This window comes from Melozone crissalis, unplaced genomic scaffold (assembly GCF_028551555.1).
Source record: "Melozone crissalis strain CALT ecotype California unplaced genomic scaffold, PUWL_Pcris_2 ptg000042l_1, whole genome shotgun sequence".
NCBI lineage: Eukaryota > Metazoa > Chordata > Aves > Passeriformes > Passerellidae > Melozone > Melozone crissalis.
This window is the reverse complement of record NW_026535820.1, coordinates 10,113,831-10,141,769: the sequence shown is the minus strand read 5'-3', so window position 1 is coordinate 10,141,769 and position 27,939 is coordinate 10,113,831. Positions and strand designations below refer to the sequence as shown.

General features: G+C 39.2%; 1 protein-coding gene across 1 annotated transcript; it reads right to left on the bottom strand.

Annotated features, from left to right (window-relative positions):
- Positions 1-6,793: 6,793 nt before the first annotated feature.
- On the bottom strand, positions 6,794-26,442 carry OPRK1 (opioid receptor kappa 1). Its single transcript, XM_054284724.1, has 4 exons — positions 26,233-26,442; positions 25,431-25,741; positions 11,979-12,331; positions 6,794-7,436 (listed from the first exon to the last, which is right to left on the bottom strand). The coding sequence occupies exons 2-4, from the start codon at positions 25,688-25,690 to the stop codon at positions 6,904-6,906; spliced, it is 1,146 nt and encodes a 381-aa protein (XP_054140699.1). The 5' UTR covers positions 25,691-25,741; positions 26,233-26,442; the 3' UTR covers positions 6,794-6,903.
- Between the last annotated feature and the right edge of the window lie 1,497 nt (positions 26,443-27,939).

Sequence of the window (27,939 nt, the reverse complement as noted above, 5' to 3'; positions counted from 1 at the left end):
CTTTGCCTGAGAGTTGTGGTCTGGAAACCTCTCCTCTGGCCACCGCTGTCTTCACGGAGAGCAGCAGGCACAACCATCCCAGGATTTCTCCTGGGAAGGCAGTGAGAATGCTCAGAGAAAGAAGAGAAAAGAATTCTTATCTCTTCACTGCTCCTGTTGTTTGGCACGTGAGGAATGTGTTATGGAGACTGTTTACCAAAAGTGATTTGTTAATTGGGCTCTGATGATGGTTGTTTGGATTGATTGATCAATTAGGTCAAAGCTGTGTCGTGACTGTCTGTAAGGGTTACGGGTTTTTCTTTAGTAGAATATAGTGTTAGTATAGTATGTAATATAATATAGTATAGCTTAATAGAGCAATTGTTCCGTCTTCTGAAATCACAGGAGTCATTGCATGTTATTCCCTGGCTGGGAGTTGTCCAGCATTGATACTCTCCCACAAGCTTCTTGGGCTTCAACACCAAGAGCAGTTGCAGCTGCTACCATTTGGTGCTCAAGCAGATGAAAATAGCATTGGAGTAAAAGCATTTACTTGGGGACACAGGACACATAAACCATGCTGGAATCCTGATCTGAGTCCTACCACATAAGGTTCAACTTTTTATCGAATGCTCAGCTGAAAGCACTGTGAAAATGCACATGGAAAATCCTCTGTGCTGCAGAAGGTTTGTTGAATATGGAAATTGCAGTTTTAAATGGAAAGGCTTTTGTTTTTCACTGTATAAAACCAAATAAAGCCCATGGCTGTAACTGAAATGTTCTCCTGGGATGAGAAGGCTTCTGTTCTCCACCTGATCCCAAAGACAGTACATGTTTTTATTTTCATTAAGTGAATGAAATGACACTAAAGTCTTATTTTGTGAAGAAAAATATTATTTTCATAACATTCTATGTGATCCTATTATTATCATTATAATTACTTCTCACTTTTATGGCTGCCACTCTGAGGAATCAATTTGTATGTGCATCTGGGTTATGGAACTATCAGCAACAAAGCACTTTTAAAATGCACAAACACATTTAAAAACCAACTGCAAAGTACAGTAGAGTGGCAAAATGTCACTTCGCCCTGTAGGACAAGAAAAGAGAAAATCCATTCCAGGGAGCACTGTATATGCATACTTAAATATGGGGCAGAATTGTAACACCTGACAGCTCCCATGAGCAAAACCACCATATTTTAATGTGATTGATATAGCTGGAGGTAATCTCTGAGTTTTAGGCATATATAGAAGTGAAATGGAAGGAAAAAAAAAAGAAGAAAAAACATCATATGGATTTACAGATAGTAGTTTTATGTCTACATAATTTCTATGTATTTTTTTAAATTATTTTTTCACCAAAGAAGAAGACTGGAACTCTGGTAGGAGTTGAAAGAAGAGGAGAAAGGATACACTAGGTAAGCCTAATTTCTATGCTGTCCACTCCAGACACTTCTTGCACCATGACACAAAACAGAGATAAGAAACATGAGGAAAAAAGTGCTCCAAGAGCACAAAATACCAGCTTACCTGCTACAAATGGCACCATATTAATGCTAGTTTTCTGCTGAATTTTTCAATTAGGGCAGTATTGGCCATAAAAAAATATTCTTCAGGGAAGACAGAGGGAGGTACACATCCCTAAAATGCATCCTGCCATTCCCAGGGATAATTAAGAGTGATTTTGCCAAGTACATTACAACTTCACAGTACAAGGGTATTTTCACTGATCAATCAAATATTTGTCCAACAGATGCAGACTTTCAAAGCTGTCTTTCAGATATCTGGAAATAGAAGATAAATATAGTCAACTGATTTTTTTTCCCATAGTAAGCATTTACTGAAGAGCAAGATTTAGTTGCAGGTCTATCATTAGGCTGCCTTCATGTCTACTTCCAGGTGTTGCTTTCTGAAAAGCTTCTTGTACAGGAAAGTATTTAAAAAATTATAGTGGCTGTTTTGGACAGACAGCTAAGTATTTAATGAGAGACAGTTTGGGAGGAAATGCATCAGCAGTAATAAGTACTTTTCTTCCAGGACATTATGGCCTCTACCAAGAAAGTTTGCAGTATTTCACAGTAGTTTCAAAACTCTCCTTTTACCTTGCACTGTTCTCCCACTCTGCCAAATGTTTTGTACTTCAGTACCAGGGCTGTCTACTTTATCTCCATACATCAAGACCCTCTAAATTGTTTGGATTTTCAAAGCTTTTAAAACACATTTCAGCTAATTTGAAGAGAAATCGGTTGCTTTATAATATATAGAAGTAAAATACATAAAATCAGAGTTTATAAATTAAAAGCACAAAGAAATCTTGTACACCCATACATAGGTACACAAGTGCTCACAACCTCTATTTTTCATGTCTCCTAGCTTCTGTACACTTTTCCTAAGCAACTGCTGTCACTGTCAATTTTCTCTCATGCTATGTACCCACTATCGAGTCCTCACACCTTTAAAGCACTAATAGACAATAATACCTCCAGGAGGCCTACTACAGGGTTTGCTACAAATTTGCAGTGGAGCACAAAGCTGCAGGTATTTTTGGCATTCCTTTCAGCAGGGAAGCAGCAACCTAGATTCCTACAGCCATCAGTCTGTCCTTTGGCTGGGTTTGTTTACTGATGAAGGAGATGGGTATTTCCCTTCTGTAGATCCCTAAGCCCACCTGAGATGTGCCACTGGTATTAACAGAATTGGAAACTGAATAAGAGAACTTGTATTTGCTGCCAACTATCAAATCAACATTGGAGGGAGAGCAGAGTGAACAGGCTGGTAATTTCCATGATTATTTTGCAGAAATGATTGTCCTGATTCCAGCTGGGTTATTGTTAATTATCTTCCGAGCAGCAAGTACAGTCCTGTGTTTTGGATTTAGTAGGAGAACATGCTGATAACACACTGATGGTTTAGTTGTGGCTAAGTAGGGCTTACTTACCCTGAGTCAAGGACTTCTCAGTTTCCCATGCTCTGCCAGCAGGCAGGTGCACAAGAGGATAGGAGGGACCACAGCCAGAACAGCTGACCCAATCTTGCCAAAAGAGAATTCCATGCCACAGGACTTCATGCTCAGTGTATAAACTGGGAGGAGCTGGCCAAAAGGAGCCAGGCACTGTGTGGGATGGGCCAGGCATTGGCCAGGGGGTGGTAAGTGATTGTATTGGGCATCAGGTGTCTGTCCTAGGTTTTGTTTTTCTGTCACCTTTATATTACTAATATTATTAGCATTAGTATCAATATCAGTACATTTTACTTTGTTTCCATTATTAAACTGCTTTTATCCCAACCCCCAAGTTTTTTGGAGGGGCAGGAATGGGCAGTGAGAAGGTGACTCCATTCCTCTTTGCTGCTAGCTGGGGTTAAATCACAGGGGTGTAAGCCAAAGCTGAGCAGCCCTTGCACACAGTGTGACAGGTTTTACTCAACACAGCAGGAAAAGCAGCTCCTGCTCTCAGCTGATCCCCTCCAGGAAGCATCTCCCAGTGCTTGCACCTTCTCTTGCATTATTCACACAACTGGACATCAAAACACTTTTAACTAAATGATCAAAATCTGCAGTCTGAGATCATTCCACCTTGCATGTCAGAGCTTTATGCAGCAACAGTTCCCAAGCCACATGCAGTCCAGCAAAAAGAAAAGCCCAAGCCAAAATACTTTGATTCAGTCAGTTGAAATGTCTTCCAATCTCTCACTCTGGCATTGAATAGATGTGCTCACTATATTGTATTGCACACCTGTAAGATCCAGTTAAAAAATATCCAGGCACAATTACTTTATTTAATTGACAGATTACATAAGCTGTCACAAACTGAATCAATTTTGCTGACTCCATATTTTCTTCTGAAGAAAAAACTTCATTGGGAAGACAACAGCCAATGATTAAGTTTGATTAAGAATTGATAAGTAATTAAGGAAAATAAAATCCCAGCACAATCTCCCTGTCTTCTTTACAAAGACTACATTAATTTAGCAAAACCAAGAGGAATTCTGGCTCAAAATGGTGTGTTTTCCCTTTGCCTTTCACAGGACAAAAATATCATTTTCAGTTTTCCCTGAATTTCTCATCATGTTCAGATATTGTTCATTAACTAAACTTGGGGTTTCTCAGCATCTAAGCATCATTTCTCCGCAATGTATTGGACAGTCCTGAACCAGAACACCAAGTATATCTTCCAAATAGAAGATTTCTCAGTTAAAAGAAGTAGAAACACAGAAAGTGACATATTAGCTATCCATACTAGTCGATTGATTGGAATTTAGCCCCACAAGCAGGTCCACAACCATGCTTTTGCAGTACCGAATTTTTGGAACCTCCAAAAAGAAAGGGATGCAAGAGTGGTTGCAGCAAGAACAACCAATTCCCAGGCTGCCTGCCTGTGTCTGCCCCACACCGCCATCCTCCTGCGCCCATGGCACAGCGCAGCCTGTCCCTGCTGCCCCATTCCCCATCCAGACCTGCTCCTGGGCCAGGCAGCTCCTACCCTGCCTTCACCTCTTGCTGCATCCTAGAGCCAGCACAAGAGAGAGAGAGAAAATCATTGGCTTGAAGTTACAAAGTAAGTGAACTGCTTTGCAATGGGAATTCAGTCATCTAGAAGCAGATTCTGTGAGCAAAAGCATAGTATCATTTCTAATGTACTTTCTCATGTGTTAAAGATGTCTTGGCCAGTTTCCTGCTGTTTTTCAGTGAACTGCTCAATTTGACAGGAAAACTTCCAAGACACCTGTCTACTGCATTCAGACTAATTTGGCTGTTAATGTTCAATTATAGAAATAAACCTTAAGGACACATTCCTATAACATTTTGCAAGCTTAATTGTTAGGAAGTTATAATTTCCTCCCACTGTGATGGTAATTATGATCTCCTTCTTAAAAACATAAACCTCAAAAATATTATTAGAAGCCTCCTTTTGGCAAATTAAGAACATTGATTTTTCATTACAATACAAAGCATTGCACATAATGTGTAGAACAAAAACCCTATTCAAGCACAAACTTACATATGCAAATGGTAAGTCATGAACAGGAACATAGGTTATTTTGAATGAAAACAGTTCATTAGATTCTAGTTCTTTCCCCTTTCACTTACTCCTAACTTGATAAATACCTTGGATTTTCAACTTTTACCTTAAACATTCTCTTTTTGTGGCCATTTAAAGGTCAGGACTTAATTTAGAAAGGTGGATGCATGTTAAGAAAATGAATGAATGACAGAATAGGAGGTGAGACTCAGCACTTGTGTAAGCATCATTCACTTCCCCAGGTAAGGAAAACATCCTGAGGTCAGCTAATCATTCTTCATGTAGAAACAATCAGAAAGTGCTAGACTTGTCCAGAAAGAGTTGTCTTGAATATTTCAACAACAGCATTTATCAAACTAATATAAAAAAATTTGACATACATGACTGTATTAACAATAAGGTATATGGAAGTCCTGCAGAAAGCTGAATTTCTACAGCACTTCCCAGGAACTGGACTGCCAGGTAGTCCAAGAAAAAACTCATTATTTTTACTGGTGTGCAAAAGGCATTTTTGGTCTGATAGGACCAAATCAGATTGTGTTTCTGAGAAAATTTTCCATGAAATGAAGGCACCCACATAATTCTTTCTTTTGTATAAAGAACAAAATTAACAAGAAGATGTATGGTGTGTGTGTTCAGGGTGAAGATAATGAGAGCCAAATTTCAGCAACAGCAGTAGTGGGAGTTGTGATATATAACATTAGGAAGACAAAAGTCTATAGACTGGAAGTTAGGCTCCATTTTACCATGAACTTACCTTCAGAAACCTAGTAACTTATTTATCTGTGCCTTGACACCTCCATCTTCACAGGAAAACAGAGAAAATTACTGAAGTTATAGGACTGTATCAAAGAAAATACATCAGCATCAATAAACCAGGATCTTTTTCCATCAAATGCCATTAAAGCATCCAGTAATATTTAATTTCCGTTGTATCAATTCAGTTAGTTCATGTGCTAGTTTCCTTGTTTCTAATTTGTCAAATATTTATTTCAGTCTGCTTACATACTGTCCAGGAAAGCAAGTTACACATGAGAGTGTTTCCTCCATGTAATGAATGTAAGACAACTTTTCATTAATTTTGTAACAAGTGAAGCATTTGAAGTTTTCAAGCCTCTTGTTCAATATACACTCTGAAAATGCATATTAATATCATTCAGACTCAATAAAGAAACAACCATTTTGGAAAATCACACATACAAAACATTACACAGAGGTGATTAAACATGTGATAACAATTCCCATTAAATTCCAGTATTTTTGAATGCCAAAAGGCTTTACCATACACAGACACAATAAAACCACTTTGGTGTGTGGGTAGATCATGCTCAAATTGGATTTTCACAGCACAAACAAGGGTTACAGATATATTAATTGAGGACAATATTGATTATAGCTGTGGCATTTGTCACAGAAACCTAACGCTCTTCACTGTTAAAGAGGATCAAGTTGTCAAACTCCGTACTTTAGAAGCAATCACTGTTGGGGCAGAAGTTTCTAGTATAGTTCAGTTTTATGACCAAATGTTGCCTTTTATAATGTTACATATTGTAAAGAGACGAGTGAGAATTATTCTTATCCGGAATCACCTGGTGCAACACAATCTCTTCACTCTGCAAAATTGTGTTTTAGTGCTGGCTCAAGTATGGCAGATATGGTGCCAAAACCTGACCATCATCCAGATCCTTTTCATTTGAGCCGATTTTCAGGAGACTCTTGTTTATCAATGATAAACTTGCATTAGTTCAAACTGCTGGGATTTCTGAAATATTCTGAAAATTCCCCCCAGAAATGTCTGTCTGGGTGAGTTGATTTCAAACTGCAGTGGTAATCTGTGTCAGTCCCAGGTCGTTGGACTCCTCCCTCTCCTGAGGACAGTAAGAGGACATTTCCACGACTAGTCATACAGGTTTGTTTGCCCCACCTGCTTCCCTCATGTAAGCTGGGTCTTGCACAGTGTTTCTGACTCTGCTGGTGCTCTGCCTGTCCATCCTCATCTTGAAGGGGAAGCAGAAGTCCTTGAAGCATCTCTTGAAGTTTTCATCCAAAAAGGCATAAAGGATTGGGTTGAGGCTGCTGTTGGTGTAACCCAGAGCAATGCAGAAGTAATAGCTGGATATGGCAGCAGTGCTGTGGGACACGTCCCCTAAGGCCTCCACCAGCACAAAAATGTGAATTGGGGTCCAGCAGATGATAAAGACTGCCACAACCACAAGCACCAACCTGGTGATGCGGCGCAGGTTTCGGTCTTTCTCCCGAGAGCCGGAGAGAAGACGCACGCTTTTCAGGCGCAGAATCATCAGAGTATAGCAAACAATTATAATGAGAACTGGAATAACAAACGCAAAGACAAAGACACAGATTTTCATGAAGATGTCCCACCACACATAATCTCTGTCTGGAAACTGCAAGGAGCATTCAGTGCTAGCGGTATCTAAAAATGAAGGAAGCAAGAAGAAAATTGCTTTGTTATTTGATATTCTAAACAATGTCATTATCATAGCGTAACCTAGGAAAAGTGATTAGCATGTACTGCGATAGTAATAAATGGAGTTATCATTAAATCATTCCAAGGAAGCTTTCAGTTACCATTGAAACTGGTTTTATGCAGCTGTGTCTAGAAATTACTGAGTTTTGAGCTTTTTCAAAAGCAAAATATTGTATGAAATTTCTTTCCCATGGGAGGATCAAAAAAAGCAGAGCACAAAAACAAAATCTGTAAAGTTGTTTCTATTTGAATCTCACTGAGATTTAAAACCAGACTAAGTACCATGTTCAGCAAAGCAGAAATCTCATCATTATTATCAAACTACATACGTTTTTGTCTGTGGGTGGAGAAAGATTTTTGGTATCATGAATGGTAGAAGCTGAAGGAGGTTTTGATAGTAGGAAAATTTTGCCAATATATGATAATTTTGTAATAACCTTTTCCCATGTGCCTTTCACAGCACAACTATGATACACACAAATGCTTACATTCAGAAAAACCCATGGAAACGTCTTCTTTTCTGTTAAATAGAAGCAAATAAAATACATGTGTGCATGGAGTAAAATGGCAGCTACTCTTTTAGCAGATCATGCCATTGGAAATGCAGCTTGTGCAGAGACTGCAGGATCTGGGCTACAGAGATCAGTCCACTCCCTTTCCCATTGCCCATGCCAGGATTCGGAGCCACAGGCTGTCACTTGAATGTATTTAGCAGAAATATTTCATCTAACAGGAGGAAGCTAAGGAATGAAATATTTGAAGCTTATTTTGCTGAACTCATTAGAGCCTTCCAGCATATAAAACATGTGGAAAAATAAATAATAAGATCAATGAAAAGGCAAGAGAAGGGGTAAATTTACAACTACTGTCAGCAGTTCAACTCTACTGAAGAGAAGTCTGGGTAACACAGAGATTTTTCACTCTGAATTGTAGCTTAGATTTTATCCTGTAAATTTCTTTGGATTTTTTATCATTTTCCCTACTGAGTTTGTCATTCCTCTACAAATTATTATGTATTGTTTTTCATTGATTCAGATCTAAGAGTGGAATCATTCAGTGTACTCCTGCACATCACTTTTTCATATCTGTCTCCATCAGGACACATCAGAAAAAAAAATCAGGTCATATTTCCCTGCTATAAAAAGGCTTTCCAAATCAAAAAGATATTGCAGAAAATTTGTTTGGAAAAACAATTAGGAGAGGAAGTTATCGTTATAGTGCCATATACACATTTCCATGGTTAGATATCAGAAAGCTGTTGCTGGGCAATATTGAATACAGAAACATTTTAATAGAAAACATTTACAGCTAAAAATGTGAAATATTTTTGGGGTTTATTTTAAATAAATTTATGATTCTGAAAACTGAACATGGAAAAGACATTTTTCTAGGCTGATGCAGGATACTCAGATGACAGCACAAGTGTGACTTGACACTCAGTGAACTTATCTAAATCCTTTGTGATGTAGGTTTTCATAAGCATACTTGCTTTCACTTAATTTCATTCTAGAAATGGCAACAATCATCTTGAAAGAAATTTTCCTGTCAATTATTACTGCTATTTGTAGTAGGTCACGGCTTAGCAGCCATGACATAGAATCAGGATGCAGCTGTGTCATCTAAATTAGTAAAGCTGCCTCCAGATGTGTGGGATGAAAATGAAGTGTGGTCAGGGATGGCTGCTCCAGACCACATCCAGCTACTTACTGAAACCCACTCCCAGAAGAAATGGCCTCTTCACATCTATTGACATAATTTCACATACTTATCAAAATTTTTAGGTCATCCTCATGGTATTTTGTTATAATTTTTGGTTGGCAATGTTATTTTAGAATTCCAAATTATTGAATACAAACTAAATTATTATCTTGCATCTCATTGCAGTATACTTTCTATGGAAGATCTTATTCTAAAGTCATTATTAATAATGTATTGCATATGATACATGTAATGCCATAGCATAGTACTTTATGGAATCCATTTACATTTTCCCAGTTTAAAAGTAGGAAACAGTCATTAGAAACTCTGATCATAATGCACAACACTATATTAATTTTCTGGAACTTCGGAAGTGGAACATAATAAAATCCAATTTATATTCTATTTTTACTGCCTGAAAAGTTGCAGAACTTATGAATAGTGTCATAATCTTCAGATTTCATACTGACATTTTCCACTTGGAAGCACAAATATTCCAAATATATTGATATATTTAAGGAAAAACACTGAATTCCATGTGGTAGTTGGTGTAAATATATTTTATAATGTGCTTGATAAACTACCATTTAAGATTAATCTTAATATTGGTCTAGGAAACATACATTTTATATATACAATATTGATTGTGTCACTTTCATTCCCTTCATATCCTTACTGGCAATATGGAGAGTTAATATTATACCTTTATTTTTTTGGTAGCTGAACAATTCTTCAGCAAGAAAACTTCCATTACGGCCAGAGTAGGAAAATTTATACAGATGTAAAATTTATTCTGCAGGAAAAATGTATCTAAAGGACACACCTGGGAGCAATTCTGAGCTGTGATAACAAAATGGATTAACTGAGCACGGTGAGGGAACCTCAAGTATAATCATTTTCCATTTGCTGTTCAGTTGTTGCTTAAATGCGAACCCAACAGAGGCCCTGAAGCATATAAACAACAACTGTTTTAGGCAACATGACATCAAATTTCAGGGCTGAGCTCCAGCTGTCAGGCAAGGGGAGCATCCTCGCCTTTCCACTTCAGCATTTATCAGAGCAAGTCATGAGCACACCAGACAAGGTAATTGACACTAAATGCTCGAGAGAGACCTTAGATCAGACAAGCAGGGAGGAACAGTAGCGGCTGACAAGCAGCTGCCAATATTTCCAACCTCATTTAGCCCAGCTGTGTTCTGTATTACCAGCCTCTGCTTCACAAGTTATAAAAAGGGCTGCCTTCTACATGGCATGGAAAAGGCATTAAATCATTGCTGGCCTCAGAGGAGCCCCTTGATCTAAACGTGCTGCTGACACTGAATGACAGGAATATTCTGTTAGTTGAGCAGGCTCCAACAAAACACCTGCCTGAGCCAGTGTCCCATGGCCTTCAAGATCTCGTATGTAGCAAGACACTCTTCCAAACATGCCTGAAGTTAATGTTTCCCCAGGCAGACCTTGTTTTATAGAGCCTGTCAAAACTTTACTGGGGAGAAGAGCTACAGCACTGCAGACCAAGACACGTGATCCCCCAAAGCACTGAAAAGAGAAGCTTCCAGAGGACTTCTCTGTCACCTACTTAACAGAAGACTAACAGCAAGAAAATCTATATATCTTTAGCCAGACCTATCCGCCCTTGAGCAGCTGTTACTGAAATGATTTTTCACGTTGGTCTATGTCAAACAGCTTAACATAGTGCATTTATTGTCTGCCAGATGAAAGAGTGCCCTTAGGCAAACATTGGTCTCAAGAGGAATGAAACCTTTCTAAATAGAAAAGGTTGATAGTGTAGGAAATTATGAATAGTTTTTCAAAAGGCTGTTTACATCTCAAACAAGACTCCTACCAAATAAATGCCTGTATTTTATCCAGCCATCCAGTAATGGGATGATCCCAACCCAAGGACACCATTAGAAGTCTCCAGCTTTTGAAAATCCTGAGATGCCCCTGTACGGCACTTACACCTGTGGGTAGGAAGCACATGTGTGAGGAAATGCTTCTCTCCCTTCCTTCTCAAGGAAGATCTCAAAATCAGATTAATCTCATAGCAGGGTAATGAGTCAGAAGCTGCAGGAGCTAAATCCACAGTCCTTCATGGAACAGGCATTTCAAGCAAAGCCTACACATGGTCTGCATACAGTTTTCATTGACTGTGTTCTTGTAACTGTTTCCCTGCCATAGCCTGAATTTCCATTTCCTGTGACAGTCCTTGTTCTCACCTTTTCCAGGTTTCCGTATAAATTCCCATCCCATTTTAAATATGATCTTGAGATACTGTCATATATAATTTACCTTAATTTTCTCTCTCATGCAACTGACTTTTCCTTTCCTACTTTCTTTTTCTTTCTTTGCCTTCAAATTCTGTGAAATGGCCGGTGATAACAAACTGACAAGAATTCTAGTTTCTGCTCTTGGGACTTCATCAGAACTACTCTCACAACATCTACAAAAAGAACCTTAAGTCCACATTTCAAGTTTCAACCTAAACTGATTCTAGATTTGCCCATTGTGACTAAACTCCAGAAGATTTTCCCCTGCTGTCTGCTTGTAGTTTTTGATGGTCTCAATCTAGCAGAGGCAGTGCTTCAAAGTGCATTTTGTTCTTTTATATGGGCATCTGAGCTTTAATTATTTATATGTTGTACTGCGATGTTTTACTATATATTTCAAAATGTCAAGAATTTAGGTGTAATTTTGAAGAAGGACTAAATAAGGCTTGATCAATATTTGAACCTACAATTTATTGTCAGTTGATAAATAAAAAACTGCACTTTGAATGCTGACACTCACCTTCCCTGACTTTGGTGCCTCCAAGAACTATTGCTGATATACCAACAGATGAGGACAGCAGCCAGATACAGATGTTGATTATCTTCGCTTTGAGAGGTGTACGAAAGTCCAGAGCCTTCACAGGGTGACACACAGCAATGTACCGATCCACACTCATCATGGTGAGCGTGAAAATGCTGGTAAACATGTTGTAATAGTCAATAGAAATCACTATTTTACACAGCACATCACCAAAGGGCCAGGAGTTCATCAGGTACTCGGTGCTTTGGAAAGGCATGGTCGTGGTAACAAGTGCATCTGCCATAGCCAGGTTGAAGATGTAGATGTTGGTCGCTGTCTTCATCTTTGTGTACCTGCAGAATGAAAAAAGTAAGGCTTTATCACTACAAGATATGATTATGTCCATTCAGATAGTAACAGTTCATCAGTCAGGCTTTGCCCTGGTTGGGGTTTTTTGTGTCTTTTCTCATCTGTGATAGAAACATGAACAAATGCGAGACCCTCGGGATAAAAGTGAACACACTTTATTCAATCTCACAACACCTGTATTAGCAGTTAGAGCTATTTACCATAGGCAAAACAGGTGTATGAGTACATTTAATCTAATTAGACAAATCTCAATTCAATTTTCCTCAAATCCTGCTACAAGAAAATATCACTGTTAAATTTTGAAGTTATCAAAATGATTTCTGTTTCCTTTTCTCATAGCTATCTGTCAGTGATTGTGAGATTTCTGGGTTTGGTTTGTGGAAGAAACTGTTATGCCATTCTCCAGTAAGAAAACTAGTTAATTGCTATGTTTGCTGGGCCAGTTTGTCTTGCGTGAATTCACTACAATGCCAACTGATACAGTTTTAGTCATTTACCTTCCTTGTTCCTTCCTTGCCAATTTCTTCTCCTTTCTTACCATCAGCTTTTCCCAGTCCTCTCTTTTATTACTGATAATGTAAAAGATGACTATTGTTTAAGTAGGATACCACAGTGGGGAAAAAAAACCTGTCATAGTAGTATTTTTTCTTGCATTCTCTAATTTCATCAAAAGTAAGCCTTTGGTAGGAATCTCAGCCTGCATAGAATAATAGGATCTGGTTTTTGAGATGACATCCTGCTTTGTTTGACCCCAATGACAGTTTTGGGAGACAGCCTGTGGAGGACTGCTTCCCTCTCTGTGATGGACACAAAGGATGATGGAGAGCCTGCTGACATGGGAATTTACTTATCACTCCTGGCTGAAATGCTTCTCCTCAATAGTTGTGTTTGCTCCTTGCTGTTAATTTACCTTTGGATTTAGTGAGATTTTCTTTCCCAAAATTGCTTCAGTCCCATATTTTTGGTGTGTCCAAACTAGAAGTGCACACATAACACACATAGAAACACACATAGCTACATTTTGCTATATGCCACTAATAATTTACAGTGGAAATACAAGATTTAACCACTTTAATCAATGATCACATAACACAAAGTTATTTGCCTTCAAAACTTTGATGTGTAGAATAAAAAATATTTTAAAAATAAATTAAGCAGTGATGTCAAATTGTGCCCAATCTGTAAATTAGCTATTAAAAAATGTGGGCAGAAATTTGATTTTATGAACAATATGAAATGTTAAAAATAACATTAGGTTTTCTAAAACATTCTAATCAAGACTTATCGAGGAAATAAAGCCAAATGTTGGTTTGAAGCAAAGGGAAAAAAAATCTGCAAGGGAAGAGAGAACACATCCTTCTCACCCACATACTGAACCATCAGACAGAGTTGGGCTTCTGCCCCCCACTAGATCAATCTCCTCAACAGACTCTCCAGGAGAGGAAGAATTTTGTCCTGTAGGTCACATTATAGCCCTTAAGGCACTGTTCAAACACAAGTATGAGTCCTTACTATTAGAAAAAAAGCAAATACAGGACATATCAGACAAATAACTTCCCTCCTGGTTAAAAAACTGAAAGGAAAAAATACTATCTTCATGTGTGTCTCAGCTGTAAGACCAAACAAAAGTTCACTAAACACTCAAAACTCTCTACTAAAATGGACTCATTTCCATTAAATTAAATAGAATAGTAGAAGGACAATTTTACTTCTACGGACGTCACTGATGATATTTGGAATTGCTGTCCTGTTCATATTGCAATAAAGAGACTGTGGAAAGCTGGAATGGCTGCATAATGGGACTGGAGGGACTGGAGAAAATTCTCTGACTGTCATAAAGAGCTGAGCACATTTAGTTTATCAAAAAAAACACCAAGAGGTGACTTGATTACAGTGTCTGAAGACCTTCATAGGGAGAAAATAGCAGGTACTGAAGAGTTCTTTCAGACTACACAGAAAAGCATAACAAGAACAAATACATAAAACTCTTAAGAGAGACAAATTCAGCTTAGAAACGCTGACAGCTGTTTCTTAACAGCTAAGGTGATTATTATGGGGAAAAAGAAAGGAGTAATTTTTCCATCCACTGATGCCTGCAAATCAAAGTCTGCTGCTTTACAAAGAGTTTGCATCAGTCAAATACAAGTTACTATACTTAACACAGGAACATTCAGAAGAAATGCAATGACCTTTGATAAGCAGAGGTGACACAAGTAATCATTCTCCTGAATCATTATATCTGTAGATCTTTAAAAACTTCGCCAAGGGTTTGGATAGGGAAAGTTTGCTTTCAAAAAGTATAGAAGAATTAGCTTGACCTTTCTTTCCTTTAAGAAAATCAGAAAACTGGGGGAAAATATCTAAGATTTTATTAACCTTGGAAAAGCAAATATCTCAAAGTCTTTATATCTCATATTTCCCATTCCTTGCAACCTTAATTTAATTATTTTATATGTGTGCTATTACAACTCTATATGCCATATTTTCCCAGCATCCTTTACCCTTTTCCTCCTCCCTAGATTAAGTGGAAAAATAGCAAACAAGTGCTGTAAAACTGGGCTAGTAAAGAGCTTGATTACTTTTGCCTGGAAACATTGGCCTGTGTATAAATGTGGTATTGGCCTTTAAAGTAATTAGGCACTATAGATAAAGTCATAAATTCATTTAGAAGTTTAGAAAATTCAGAAATGCCTTTGAGAATCTGGACTCAATCATCTAAATTCCTTTGAATGTTTTTAATTAAACACCTGAAAATTATTAAATGCCTCTGAATGTGCTTGCAGGTTTAATCAACTGTTCAGATTAAGTAACAGAGTGGCTGCTGTTGCTGTCAGACCCTTTCAAGCAGACCCTGATAAAGTTCATAAGATAAGGGAATTGCCTGCTTTCCCACAACTCATTCTATTGCACCAAAACATAGAAAGAAATGATATTTTGTGGTCTGGAGTTATCTCACCATCCTCTCCACTCACTTGAACAAGGTCAAAACAGTGATTATGTAAGGGAATCTTGCCTTCTTTTGCAAAGTTAAAATTCTTGATCAAATATCTGAATTCATTTAAGCAAAAATATTTCTATCTGCTTTAATTAGTTTAGCAGGACAGATAGGGTAAATCTGAACATAATTACAGCATAAGTGCCTCAGTAGCAATTAATGGCATTTCTTAGTGTCTGAGGTACAAGTTTCAAAGACTATTACAATATTTATAAACCATGGCTGTGTAAACTGCTCTTGGGAAATCCCATGTCTTAAAAAATGGTTTGTTAGGTACCGGGACTTCTTAAGAGAATGGCAACATTTCCAATGCTACATAGGAATGGAAAGTCCCTCTTTTAAACCAGAATCTAATTTCAAGCAGCAGAAAAAATCTGATCACTCAAGCAGGTGGACCTCAAGACTGCTTGTAAAGCTATAAGCAGGGCTCAAGCCTCTGTAAATTAAAAACTAGAAGATATATCAAAACTGCAGAAAAACAGTCAAGATGAAACACAACACTTTCATATGGATGCTTTTTTTTTTTTGATGGGTATGTGATGAAATTTTTAAGGAGCAAGTTTTAAATTCTGTCTACTTACATATCAAAAGTAAAATTCTCAAAGCTATTAGGCATCATTCACTTTCCAAAACCAGAAAGTTCTTTGAGACTGACTTTAGACTGACCCTCAGAAATTTTCCCTGTGTTTCTCAGTCAACTCATCATCACTGATCTTTTCCCTGTGGAGTAGAACATGCTTCTAAGACAAGCTTTTAAGACAGTAAATAAGAAGAAATCACACCTTAAGCCTACGCTATCAATGAAATTGTGGTAACAGAAGAGGGAAACATTCTACTGAGGATCTGGTGTGCTTTCAGAAAAAGATCTGCTAGTAGGGCCCCTTAAAGTTATTATCTCAAAGAGAGGAGAGAATTGTGATTTTAAAGTACATTGTAACATTAGAAAAGCTGATAAAAGGGGAGAAAGAGGCTCTGGTCAAACTTTTCTCATGCAACTGTAATAGGATGGAGTAATGAAATGTTCCCGGCAGTGTAAAATAAGGGATGGGGAAGGGAGCATAACTAACAAACATACTACAAAGGGAAGATAAGAAATGTGCTACATCAAATATACTACAAATATACTACTCCAGTTGCAGAGGGAAAGTACAGAAGCATAAAATAATGAGGAATAGCAAACACAGGTTTTTCACAGATACCTGGGTAAGAGAATGAAAATTAGAGCTAAAGTACATCTAAGGCAAATTGCAAAAACACCTATCAGCAGGATGCAGGCTCTGTTCCACTAGGTTCCTCTGAATGAAGTATATGGAGATCAAGCAGCTGAAAAGCTTACTCAGGAAAGCTCTAAATCTCAAGGCTATGTTCTGAGTATAGTCAGTATAATACTGCATCAGAACAGGAAGAAAAAAACAGAAAACAGGATCCAGGAGGATCTATTCCAAACCCATACCATGTCAAAAGGATGGCTCAGCTCTCTCTTGGATATTCATAATCCAATATAAAATCTTATGCCAATATGAAATGAAGGCTAAGGTCATTTAAAGAATATAAAAATTAACATGCTGTAATTGTCATGTTTGTATTGGGTTATATGACATTATCATATTTTAAATTGCCACATTTTAGCAGTAGAGGATCTCAGATGACACTTTAAAAAAGGAAAACCTTGTTATTGCACATATTTAATGGTCGCCTGTCTTAATCAAATCTTTTAGGACCTAAAATTGTTGTCTACAAAATTACATCATAAAGTGGAATTCTCTTTACTAATAAGCATCTAAAGATACCAATTTTAAAGCAGCTCAAAAAAGAAAAGCATAAATTTGTCTTTTATTCTTCCCCCAGACAGCATAATCTATGTGAATGTCAAAAGGTACAGTTAAAATCCTTACAATTTTCCACTACCATTTCTTCCCTGCACTAGCCCTAAACAGAGCCTGAACAGGATTTAATCTTGTGGATTTAGATTGGATGTGGAAGGTTTTCTTCCTGAGCTGAAGAACCAGGCTCTGAATTAGTTCAAGTCGATGTATGTAGTGGTCAGTGTGGAAGAAAATTCACACTACTTAACAAAAATGAACTAATCTTTCTCCTTCTATGATAAAGGCTTTTAATATTTTTATGTGAGCTCAAAAGCCTCTCTTGCAAGAAACTGTAAAATGGTAGAAAAAAAATACTGTGAAATTTCTGCTTCCATGACTTTGATAGGAGAGGTCAGAGGTCAAGGTGCTGTGGATCCCTGCAGCTGAAAATGAATCAGTGAGAATGCAGAATTTCACTAAATTGGTACTTTATCTGAAACCATTATGTCTAATAACAATGTGAAAGAGCCTGGACAATTAGCTTAGAATATGTAGCAGATTTTTTTGCTCTCTATTTATAAGTAGAGATGAACAATTACCTTGTCAGGCAACTTATTCTATCTCTTGAAAAACTTGATGCTGCTGCAGATGTTTCCCAGTGACCAGTCCTGCCATGGGGGGCTCCTGGGGTGTTACACAGACCATTCTAATCCTTTTTACTTGTCACAAGTACATTGCTCTAGTGAACATTGAATCTCTGTCTCTGGTAACATCCACCTTTCCAGATATTCCTTTTTCTTGGAAGCATTTTTTTTTTTTAAAAAAAGGGCATGAACTCCTTTGGCAAAGTGCTTCCCATGGTTTTATGGGAGAGGGAATTGAGTAGAGCAGAGATTGCCTGGCAAGGAGAACAGATCTCATTGCTCAAGGAAATAGGGATAATAGCCCCAGGAAAAGATTTCTCAGGGTCTTTCTTTCCTTGTTGGAAGCAGACAACAGTTTGTTGAATGTTTGCTTCCCCTAGGTGTTTCTGCAGGACAGAAAAAAGGAAAGAGCTCAGAAATCACTTACTCAGGGGTCTTGGGGTATGGGTATCACTCTTCTTCCCAAAGCAATGCCCCTGGTCTCCATTTTGGCACAGGGATGCATAACAACTGGCACAGCTTGCAGTGTTTTATAGGACAACTACACACTCAGAAGTGTGGAGACCCAAATCTCTGGTCAACTCTCCCATAATAAGGTTTAATGGGAGACAAGGGACTTTGCTCTATAACAAGTGCAGGACTGTGTGGTAAGAGAGCAAATGCACATATCAGTGAGCCAGCTCAGGGAGAGGTCATCAGTCCCTCTTAGGAGGCATCTGGGAGGCTTTCTCTGGACTCCTCCCATGTATCTGTTTTCCTCACCTGCCTCAGGGAAGCCCACAGCACAGACCACCTGAACACACACATTCCTAAAGGAGATAATTCAAGTGAAATGCAGAAAACTTTAAATTACAGTCAACAGAAAAGCACAGCTTGTAGCTTCCTGGTGAAAATATCCTTCTCCTGCCCACTTTGACAAACCAGCTATTCTGAAAGGTGAGTCCAACAGTAAGTCCTGATGCAGTCCATCATCCAGCAGCATGGTAAAACAAAACTTTTCTGAGTGTGAGCATTAAATGAGCATTGATTAGATTGTATGTACTAATCCTACCATGCAGTTTCTCATCTGTCACTACCCGAGGAGGCTTTTGCCAGTTGCCCAACAGTAGCCACAGTGACTGGACTACCAACAATGCAGTGGAAAGTGCGTTTAGCAAATGTAATATCCTCTGTGCATCACATGCAGCACAGCTAAATTTGGGAATTCTAGACATTCACTCTTAATGTGTTGCTCACTTCTGGAGCAGAGATGAGAAGCTGCATGTTACCGAGGTGGATTGGTATAAGAAAAGAAGAAAACACAAAGGTTCTGCTTACTTTCTTATCACAAATTTGCAAATTCATACACTGAAGAAAATTGTATTCTCATACTCATGAAAAGAACACAGATATTTCATTTAAAATAATGTTTCAAAACTGAGAACAGGAAACTGCCTAAAATTAATTTTAACTTTTATGAGAATTAGAAGGTGAATCTAATGAGAACTGAACCCTCTGGCTTTGAGAAAAATAAATATTTCAAAGGTAATTCACAGCCTGGCATGACAACTTCCCAATAGAACCATGCCAATTTAAAGCAAATAAACAAGTAATATTTTGGTGTTATCAAAATCTAGTATTAATTTCAACCAATATCTTAAGTCAATTTAATTTTTGTGTACTTTCTTTTTTAAGTGCTGTGCACCTTTACCTATTCTTTATTTAAATGATTTTTAGATTTTGTGGAATGCCAGCATGGTCAGACATCCCTCTTCCAATATCCTCATTGTATCTGCATATACCCTTTCTCCACAACTAATCCAGTTTGTGCACTCATGCCTGTCTGTAGACAGAATTATATTCCTATTGCCTTTTCCTCATATCTCTCTAAATTCACAAAAGATAGCAATAAGCAAAGCACAATGTCTTCCTTAAGGAGAAGAGCACAGATTCCTCACTTAGAGAGAATTATCTGATATTTAGAGAAGAGGAGACCAAAATGGAGACCTGCAGTATACTTCCTGGAAGTTAAGTGTGGCTGGATGCTTTTTCTTCGGAAAGAAATACATAGCTGGAATCAAAACTCTTCTTGGGAACCCATCGGTTTCAGAGAATTTAATTTAAAGGGACAAAGTAATCACAGTTTAGACAGTGAGAGTAGGCAAGACAGGAAGATTATTCTCCCTTCTCCTTAATGTGTCCCAGGAATCCAAATCACCCAGTTAAGAATTTCCTTTTACAACACCCTTTCAGCAAATTCAAAATCCTTTCTCAGAAAAAGATCTAACTGAAAGGTCCCCACTCTTCCCTCATTTCTTAGGCAGTCTGTGCCCCCCAACACCATCTCCTTACTGTGCTTCCTCACTGTGCTTCCTCCAGGATCATGGGCTACCTACCCACCACTCTCCCATCTGGCAACAGGAAAGTTATCTCAAGCTTTCTGCCTTGCCAGCAGCCAAACTGGAAAGTTCTTCTAAGTTTTCACTTTCTTTCAGTTGAAAAAGCTTCTCTGTAATTCATCTTGCTACCAGACACTGATTCCAGTTATGCCTTTCTCTGAACTAAATGATTACCTGGCTGTTAGCCCAGCGGAAACGTCTGGATGGATACCAAATTACTTTTCAGAAGCCAAACACATTATTCACTATAAGCTATAGCCTCTCTTTAATACTGTCTGTGGTAAATATTCCTTTCAAGCCTTTCCTCTGCTCTCCCTGCCTATTTTCAGCTATCACAGCATGACCATGAGTTGGGTTCCTGGTCAGCTTATAAATCCCAGGTCTCACTTGGTCACTGTCTAGCTGGGTTTTAAAAGTATTAGAAATAGTAACATTTTGTTTAAATGGTCTATGTTTTGAAACTATCGATACTCTTCTATAAGCCTGTGCTCTTTCATGTTTCCTGTTGCCTTGTTCTTTGTGCCATCTGTAAAAGCTTTTGGTAATGATCACTCTTCAAAGTTGTGATGGAAATTATGTCACGTTTGAACTAACGCTGCAGAACTGATCACAATTACCTCCATTCAGTGAGGTGCAGCTAAATGCTCTTTGAAATCCGTGATGAATTGCTATCAATCCATTTGATGCCTCTCTGCTGGTAGTAGTAAGCTGTCAGATTTTTGATTAGCAAAGGAAAGGTTAAAAGTCCTAAACTTCACAAAGTATAGTACAGTTCACCCTCTGCCTTTATCAGCCAAAGCCTTGATTTGATTTCATAAAAGAATGAAATCATGCAAACTGCCAGCAATAGGGAACAGCTAATTCAGTTAGGTCGACTCTTCTGGAGCCTAAATTTTCATTTCAGAACAATATTCTTTCCACATATAATTTAATAAAATTAGGACAATAATTTAAAGCAATTTAACAAGTGATCTTTTGATGGTATCAAAATCTATTATTAATTTAAACCAATGTATTGAATCCATTTCATTGTTGTGTACTTTTAAAAAAAATATTTTCATTCCTGTTTGGAATGAATGACGAAGAAATTTTAAAAACAATCTGGAAAAGAGTCAATTTTATATGACATTCCTTAACACACTCCACTCCTGTTAGGTAAAATGCTGTTCAGTTCAATGAATATAAGAACAAAAATGTATTAGTGGTAAAACGCTTTCTTCAACATTAGACTAAGCAGAGAATTAGAAGGTTTCTTTTTTCCCTTAGGAACCAATCTACATATCTGTAACACAACCTCTTCTTAAAAATTCTTGAATGTATAAAATTATTCAGTTCACTGGAAGCTTGAAGGATAATTTTAAAAGAATACAGGATTGGCTCTTTGGGATCCTGTTGATATCAGCTGGTCTCAATAAATTACTCCAGGAGCAATGAGGGTAAGATAAATACATAGAAAAAGGGCATCTGGAGAGGGTAAGAGAGAGCACGTCCCAGAGTTCTGTCAGAGTATGTTTATGGTTTTGGTAAATGCAGATCCTAGTTAAAGCTGTAACTTTAGTCAGGAGATTTTCTTCCCTGCAGCTGTCACAAGAAACTATGATTTTGCTTACAGCCAGTCCTAAATTTTAAAGAAAAAAAATAATGAGGTAAGAAGAATTGAGAAAAAAGCCATTTTGCTTCCAAGGACAAATAGGTTTTTTTATCCCCTTCAGCCAACTTACTTCCAAAAATATCTTCTGAGACCTCAGAGAAAAAGCTAATCTCAAAAGAAAAGGTTTGGGGTAGAGGTAGGTTCTGCTAATGCCAAGAACCACACGGCTGTAGGACTTTCCTCAGGTGAGGTCAGACAGCTCTACCAGGTATCTGCAGACCCATTTCATGCTTCCCCTCCTCCTCCCTAGGGGAGGAGTGTGCTTCCCACACAGTGCCTATGTTTCCCACCAGTACAAGAAGCAATGTGACGCCTTCTTGTTCTCTTACTCTCTCTCCCCAGGACAGGCAGCAGCGCCAGGACAGCATTACACCCCTCATGCCATGGCTTGGCACGGAGTGTCCATGCACCAGCTGACAGCAGAGCCCTCTGGGATGGTGCATGTGCTGCACAGCTGATCCAGACACAGGGAGAGATCCTGCAACCCACCCACACCGGGAGAGCCAAGAGCCACGGGCAGGAACAGAGTGCCAGTGCCCCGTCTGCTCAACACAGAGCTTTTTCTGCACATCAAAATGATCACTCTATGTGTGTCTGAGGAGCCCAGGGTGTTTACAACACACCTAGTCTTGCTCTGTTATAAGCTTTAGTGGTTAGACTTGGCTTTTAAATCTAACTTTTGCTGTGTGTTTAAAGACAGTGAATGCCAGCATTTCCATTTTACATGTGAGGAAACCATGAAGTGAACTCATCAGGACAGGAAAAGGTGTTGAAACTTGATAGTAAAACCAAGAGAAGAATCCAGGTCTCCTGAGAAATGCTTTAAGAGGCCACGCTGTCGACGCTGTACTAAAGGACCATTCCCAGTCAGATTCAGCATAAATCTCTTCTGACTGGAGCTGTATCAAACTCAGCTACTTTTTTGTCAGGAGTTTGTACATACGATTGAAGTGGCATTCTCCTGTTAGTTTTTTCCTCTGAGGAAACTCTGAGTTTTCCCTCTCAGTGGAAGAACACTCCACCTGTAAGAGATTTCATTCACCCAGCACCCCCTGCACAAGCTGCTGAGATGCTGACTCACTGGTGTCCATGAGCTTTAGCAGCCCTTATGCAGAAGTAGCAAAACCACTCCTGTAGTGGTATTAAAGCAAGAAATTGACCAAGGCCTGCCTATACTACAGGCTATGGCTGAATTTGACCCTGTTTCTGAGGCATCTTAAGATTCTGGAATCTCCTGAATCTACCACAGCATTGACACTTCAACACTGACTGAAAATCTCAGAACAGAGAGAGAAACTTTTTTTTTTTGTCACCCAAAAAGTGACCCACTGTCAGGCCTGGAGTGTCAGGCAGTTGGGCTAGATGATTATTATAATAATTCCAACTGAACTATTCTAACAATATTATATATTTAAATGAGCAAAGGAAGAGGAGTCATGCCTGCCTTGTCTGCCTGTCTAGAGGGCGTTAGGAGGAGAAGAGCAGATCTGGAATTCAGAGTTGAGAAACGGCAGCAAAGGGCCTCAGACAAAGCCTGTACTCAGCTGGAAGGTAAAAAAGAGCCTCAGTATATCCCCATCCCACTTTAGATTTGAGCCAGATGGAGGGGGGCTATTGTGGGATGGCTGGGGGACAGGATCTGCCTCTCCCTTACCATCTTATTTCCAAAACTTCCCACAGACCTTGTCTTTCCTCACAAAAGACATCACTGCAGGGTAGATTGTTCATGGGTCATTAAAATCTACCCTGAGATACTTCACATATTCTCATGCAGAGAGTATATGTGAGGAAAAAATCTAGGGACATGAGAGGTTTGGACAAAAATGAAGAAAATAAACCTCTCGCACAAATGTTTGAAATATTTCAAGAACTGTTGGCTTGTATTTGCCTGCACTTCAGGTAATGATTTGCATTTGCCACACAGAAAACCTAGGAGAGAAATCTAAAAAAGAAAAAAACAACCACCTCCCCCCCAAAAAAACAACAGGTGTTTTTGTCATATTTGGTTTTTTTGTTTGTTTTTTTTGGTTTTTTTTACCCTGTAATTGAGAGATGAAAGAGAAAATTCAAGGAAAGGCTAATGTAGGAACTAGAAGGAAAGTGAGTAATAGCTATCTAGAGGCTTACAAAAATAGTCTTAGAAGGGTAGCAGAAGAAGAGAAAAAAACAAATATATGTGCACCAGTATAATCTATACATGCTAACTTCTAGGGCTAAGTTTGGGGTTATTTCCCATGCCCAGGCCAGTTAATCAGCTGTCTTTGTTACTGATTGATGGCTTAGAAAATTTCTGCCTTTGCAGCTGCGTAACTGACAAGTATGGAGTCTCTTTTCTTGAAGGAGAAATGCAAAAATAAATTCAATCTCTACCCTGAATGAAGGTCAAAAGGGCATGCAGAGGTAAAAAATCACATCACAAAACTGGAGCCAACCACTTTTTCTGAACTGACCATCTGACAGGCATCTCTTTTTATTGCACTGACTAGTAAATTTATTTTCATTATTCAAGGGTATTCACCTGATTATAACCCATCATTTTTAAGTACCTTATCAACAAGTTCAGTGGTTCTCATAACTTCCCCTTTTATCAAGTCTGACAATTACTTTATCATTCTGCAATTTCTTGACTCTTATCATACATCCCTTACAAAAGACAATCCCTTCCAATACCTCCATTTTTTTCCATGTACAAGCTGATTTCATTGGAGCAATGAATACTCCACAGTTCTGGGATTTTTTTTTCCCCAGAAACTTTATCAGAATTCAAACAGGCTGTGGAGAAAGAGTCCAAGAAGTTTCATGATCTCAGTGCCCTGCATTGCTCATTATCACCCTGCTAAACAGCACTGTCCAAGCATGCCTACAGATTGCAAATGAAAAGGATAGAAAGAGGAGGAAGCCCAGTGCAAACTAAAATATTCACCAATACACAAGTGTAAGTGCAAGCATAAGTAACAGTGCATTTCACCAAGTGGTTTAGTTTGAAATCTTCACTAACACAGACACAAAGGTTTTGCCTCTTTCCTGAAAACCATGGAAAAGGTATTTCAGCACTTTCTCTACTTTCTTCAATTCAACATCAACAACTGGAATTAAACACTGCTAAACACAGAAAAATTATCCCTTGCTTTACACTAAGCCTTTCCTCCTATCTTTATAATTTCCTGGCTTTCCTTCCTTGTTAAAGAAAACGTTAGGTGCCAAGGCAATGATGGATCATTGTCCACATAACTGGACACATAAGCTGTCCTTCGGGGTCTCCTCACAGTGGAAATAAAAGCTGCCTTGTACAAGTTTCCTTCTTTCACTCTAGTTTTTTTCCCTCGCATGCAGCAGCATCTCATCCCTAGAGGGCAGCCAGTGAACACAGCTCCAGGCACAACGCGCTTTCCCTCAGGTTGCAGGATTTCTCACATTTCACCAGCTCGTCCTTTCTCTCTCTAACACACAAGTGCAGGCAAACCACTGTGACTGACAAGGTTTGGGTCATTTCAGTTGCTTTTTTCCAGCTCCTCACCGTAGGGCTTCCAGAATCCACCCTCTCCCCCACCCTGCCAAAATTAAGGACCGTCATTTGCGCCTCTTCCAACCGGTACCCAAAACCTCTTACCTTATGATGACAAACATGACCAGGGAGTTTCCCACCAAGCCCACAACGAAGACCACCGAGTAGACAGCGGTGATGATGATGGGAATGGCGGGGGAGATGCTGGTGTGGTTGTGCTGGCCGTCCCCAAAGCCCCCAGTGGCGTTGGTGTCATAGTCTGCCCAGCCCGGGAGCCAGCTGCTGCTGGTGCTGGGGGGCTGGCAGGGCCCTGGGGAGCAGGTGGAGTCTGGCTCCTCACGGAAAATCTGTATGGGGGCATCCATAGGGGCACAGCCCTACACCAGGAGGAGGGCACACAGCAGGAGGCAAGTATGCTGGAAAGAGGGAAGAGAGAGAAAGAAAGAGAAGTATTTTTACAGCCACAGAACATTAAGACCTCTGAAACTTGTGTGTGTTAAGGGGAGGTCTGCTGTGATGGGAACTGTAATTTGCCAAGCAGATATTTAAGCAAATCACATTCATATTAAATGATTTCAAGTTTTGCATCTTGGTACATAAGTGCCGTTTCTCCAAGTGCACAAGGAAAGTTTTCCTCCACTTTCAAAGGCTGCGTAGTGAAGCAAGCCAGATGGGAACAGCTCAGATCCACCCCCACACTTTAACCCTGTCTTTCCTGTCCTTCATATTTTAAGTCAAACTCTATCCTAACAAGGGCTCCTCACTGCCTAAGCTCTGCTATAAAGGGGAAGGAGACAGAGAAACCCACCACCTCTCTGCACATCTTCTTTAACATCCTGCCCTGAGTTATTTTTTCCTGATCCCATACCTGCTTTCATAGAAAAGACATATTAATGACAAAAAATACCTTTCAGTCCAGGAAAAGAAGCGGAGTCCTCAAACAGGTGCTCTTGGCAGGAAAAGAAAAGAATAAAGCCGCCTTGCTTGGCTCCTGGAAGTGCCACTGACCACCTAGGAGTTTTGCATGTGAGGCACCTGCGCCCTCAGAGAGGCGTGCTGGCAGCAGAGCCGGCTCCCAGGCAGGAGCTGCAGCGTGCAGCAGCAGCAGATGCTGCTGTTCCAGCTCCCACCACTTCGCCTTTTCTCTCTCAGGCTCCCTCTGCCTCCCTCTCGCTCTGCCAGGGCTCCAGCAGCACTCTGCACTGATGCACACGTTCTCCACTCTCTCTGTCCCCGCAGCTCAGAAGCTCACATGACTTCTTTCTAAACACTGAGATGCAGATAAATTAAAAGAAAAGCAAGAAATAAGTTCTGTTGTGAATGAATGCTTATTTTAAGACACTTTTCCAAGTTTTCTTTCCTCAATTCCTCTGTACTCCCAGGCCTCAAGAAGTTATCCTCTTTGCCTTATTGAATCCCACAGGATTTCAGACTAGTAGACACTGAATAAAAGGGGAATTCTAAGTTTAGATGCCTTGCCTGGTCCATCAGCTCCTTCATGCCTTGACCCCACAACTGTGTCCAAAACATTTCTCACTGGGTAGCTGTGCCCCTATTAACTTGGACCTGCAACTCCAAAGTCAGAAGCTGGCTAGCAAAGAAAAGAGGGGCACCCTAATGACTGTACAGATTTTTTCAAGCTGTACCACACCATGTGAGAAGCCCAGAATTCCCTGTAGCACTTTATTCTCCCAGCTGCAGCCAGAAACAGGGAGGTGGTGTGCACAGAAATCCCTCAGAGCTTATCCCTAATGTACTCCCTCAAGCAGGAGCTGGCAAGGCACCAATATATGTGTTCAAGTATCTTTTACCTTGCACACAGACCTTGAAATCCCCACCAGAACTCTCTCTAAATGGCAAATTGGAAGAGAGAAGGCAGAGTCTGAGTTATTCCTACTCCTTCAGAAGAGGCTGGGAACAACCACACTGGCTGCATCTCAAAGTGTCTTTGGAGAAAGAGAGCGGCTGTGGGTTTCCTTCAAGCTTTTCCAATCTTGAAACTTTACTTCATGCTCCTCTTGTTGAGTGTCTGTGATATGACTGAGTTTTCTATTCTGAATCAATTTTTTTTTCTAAACTTATAATCAAGACACTAAATTATGTCAGCTGGGTGAGAAATCATGTAGGAGGTTTCATAGGTACAGAACCCTCTCTCTCAGAGGAAAAGGCTTGTTCAAATGTAATAATGGCTTTGACTGTGGTCACTGTTTACTCCAGAACTTCAGTAACTGCTCATGATCCTGTGTATAGGGCTGTCTAAAGTTTCACTTTTAATGATGATGGATAAAAATTCAAAATAAAAAATGCATGACAGAAATGTCCCTGAGACAGGGACACAAACCTAAGAAGAAGTCATTTTTTTGAAGATGAAGTAGATCCTAACATAAATTGTATTCCAATTCCAGTTTTATCCTCTGCAATCCACGGTCTCCTGCTCATGTACTGAAGGGAACTACTGTTGCTGTATCTTCTCATAAATAATCATACTGGTTATTTTCAACTTCTTATTAACATCTTCCCCAGAATTTTCCACATTCTGCAACTAAAATATACAAGACAGATTTAAGATAGCAAATGAGTGTTTTAGCACTCATTGATAATTTAGCTCTTATGA

Coding starts and splice junctions, on each gene's coding strand:
- OPRK1 (XM_054284724.1), bottom strand. CDS start 25,690: ATGGATGCCCCCATACAGATTTTCCGTGAGGAGCCAGACTCCACCTGC. Junction 12,332..25,430: donor GTCATGTTTGTCATCATAAG/GTAAGAGGTTTT, acceptor TTCATTCTGCAG/GTACACAAAGATGAAGACAG. Junction 7,437..11,978: donor AGGCACCAAAGTCAGGGAAG/GTGAGTGTCAGC, acceptor CTTCATTTTTAG/ATACCGCTAGCACTGAATGC.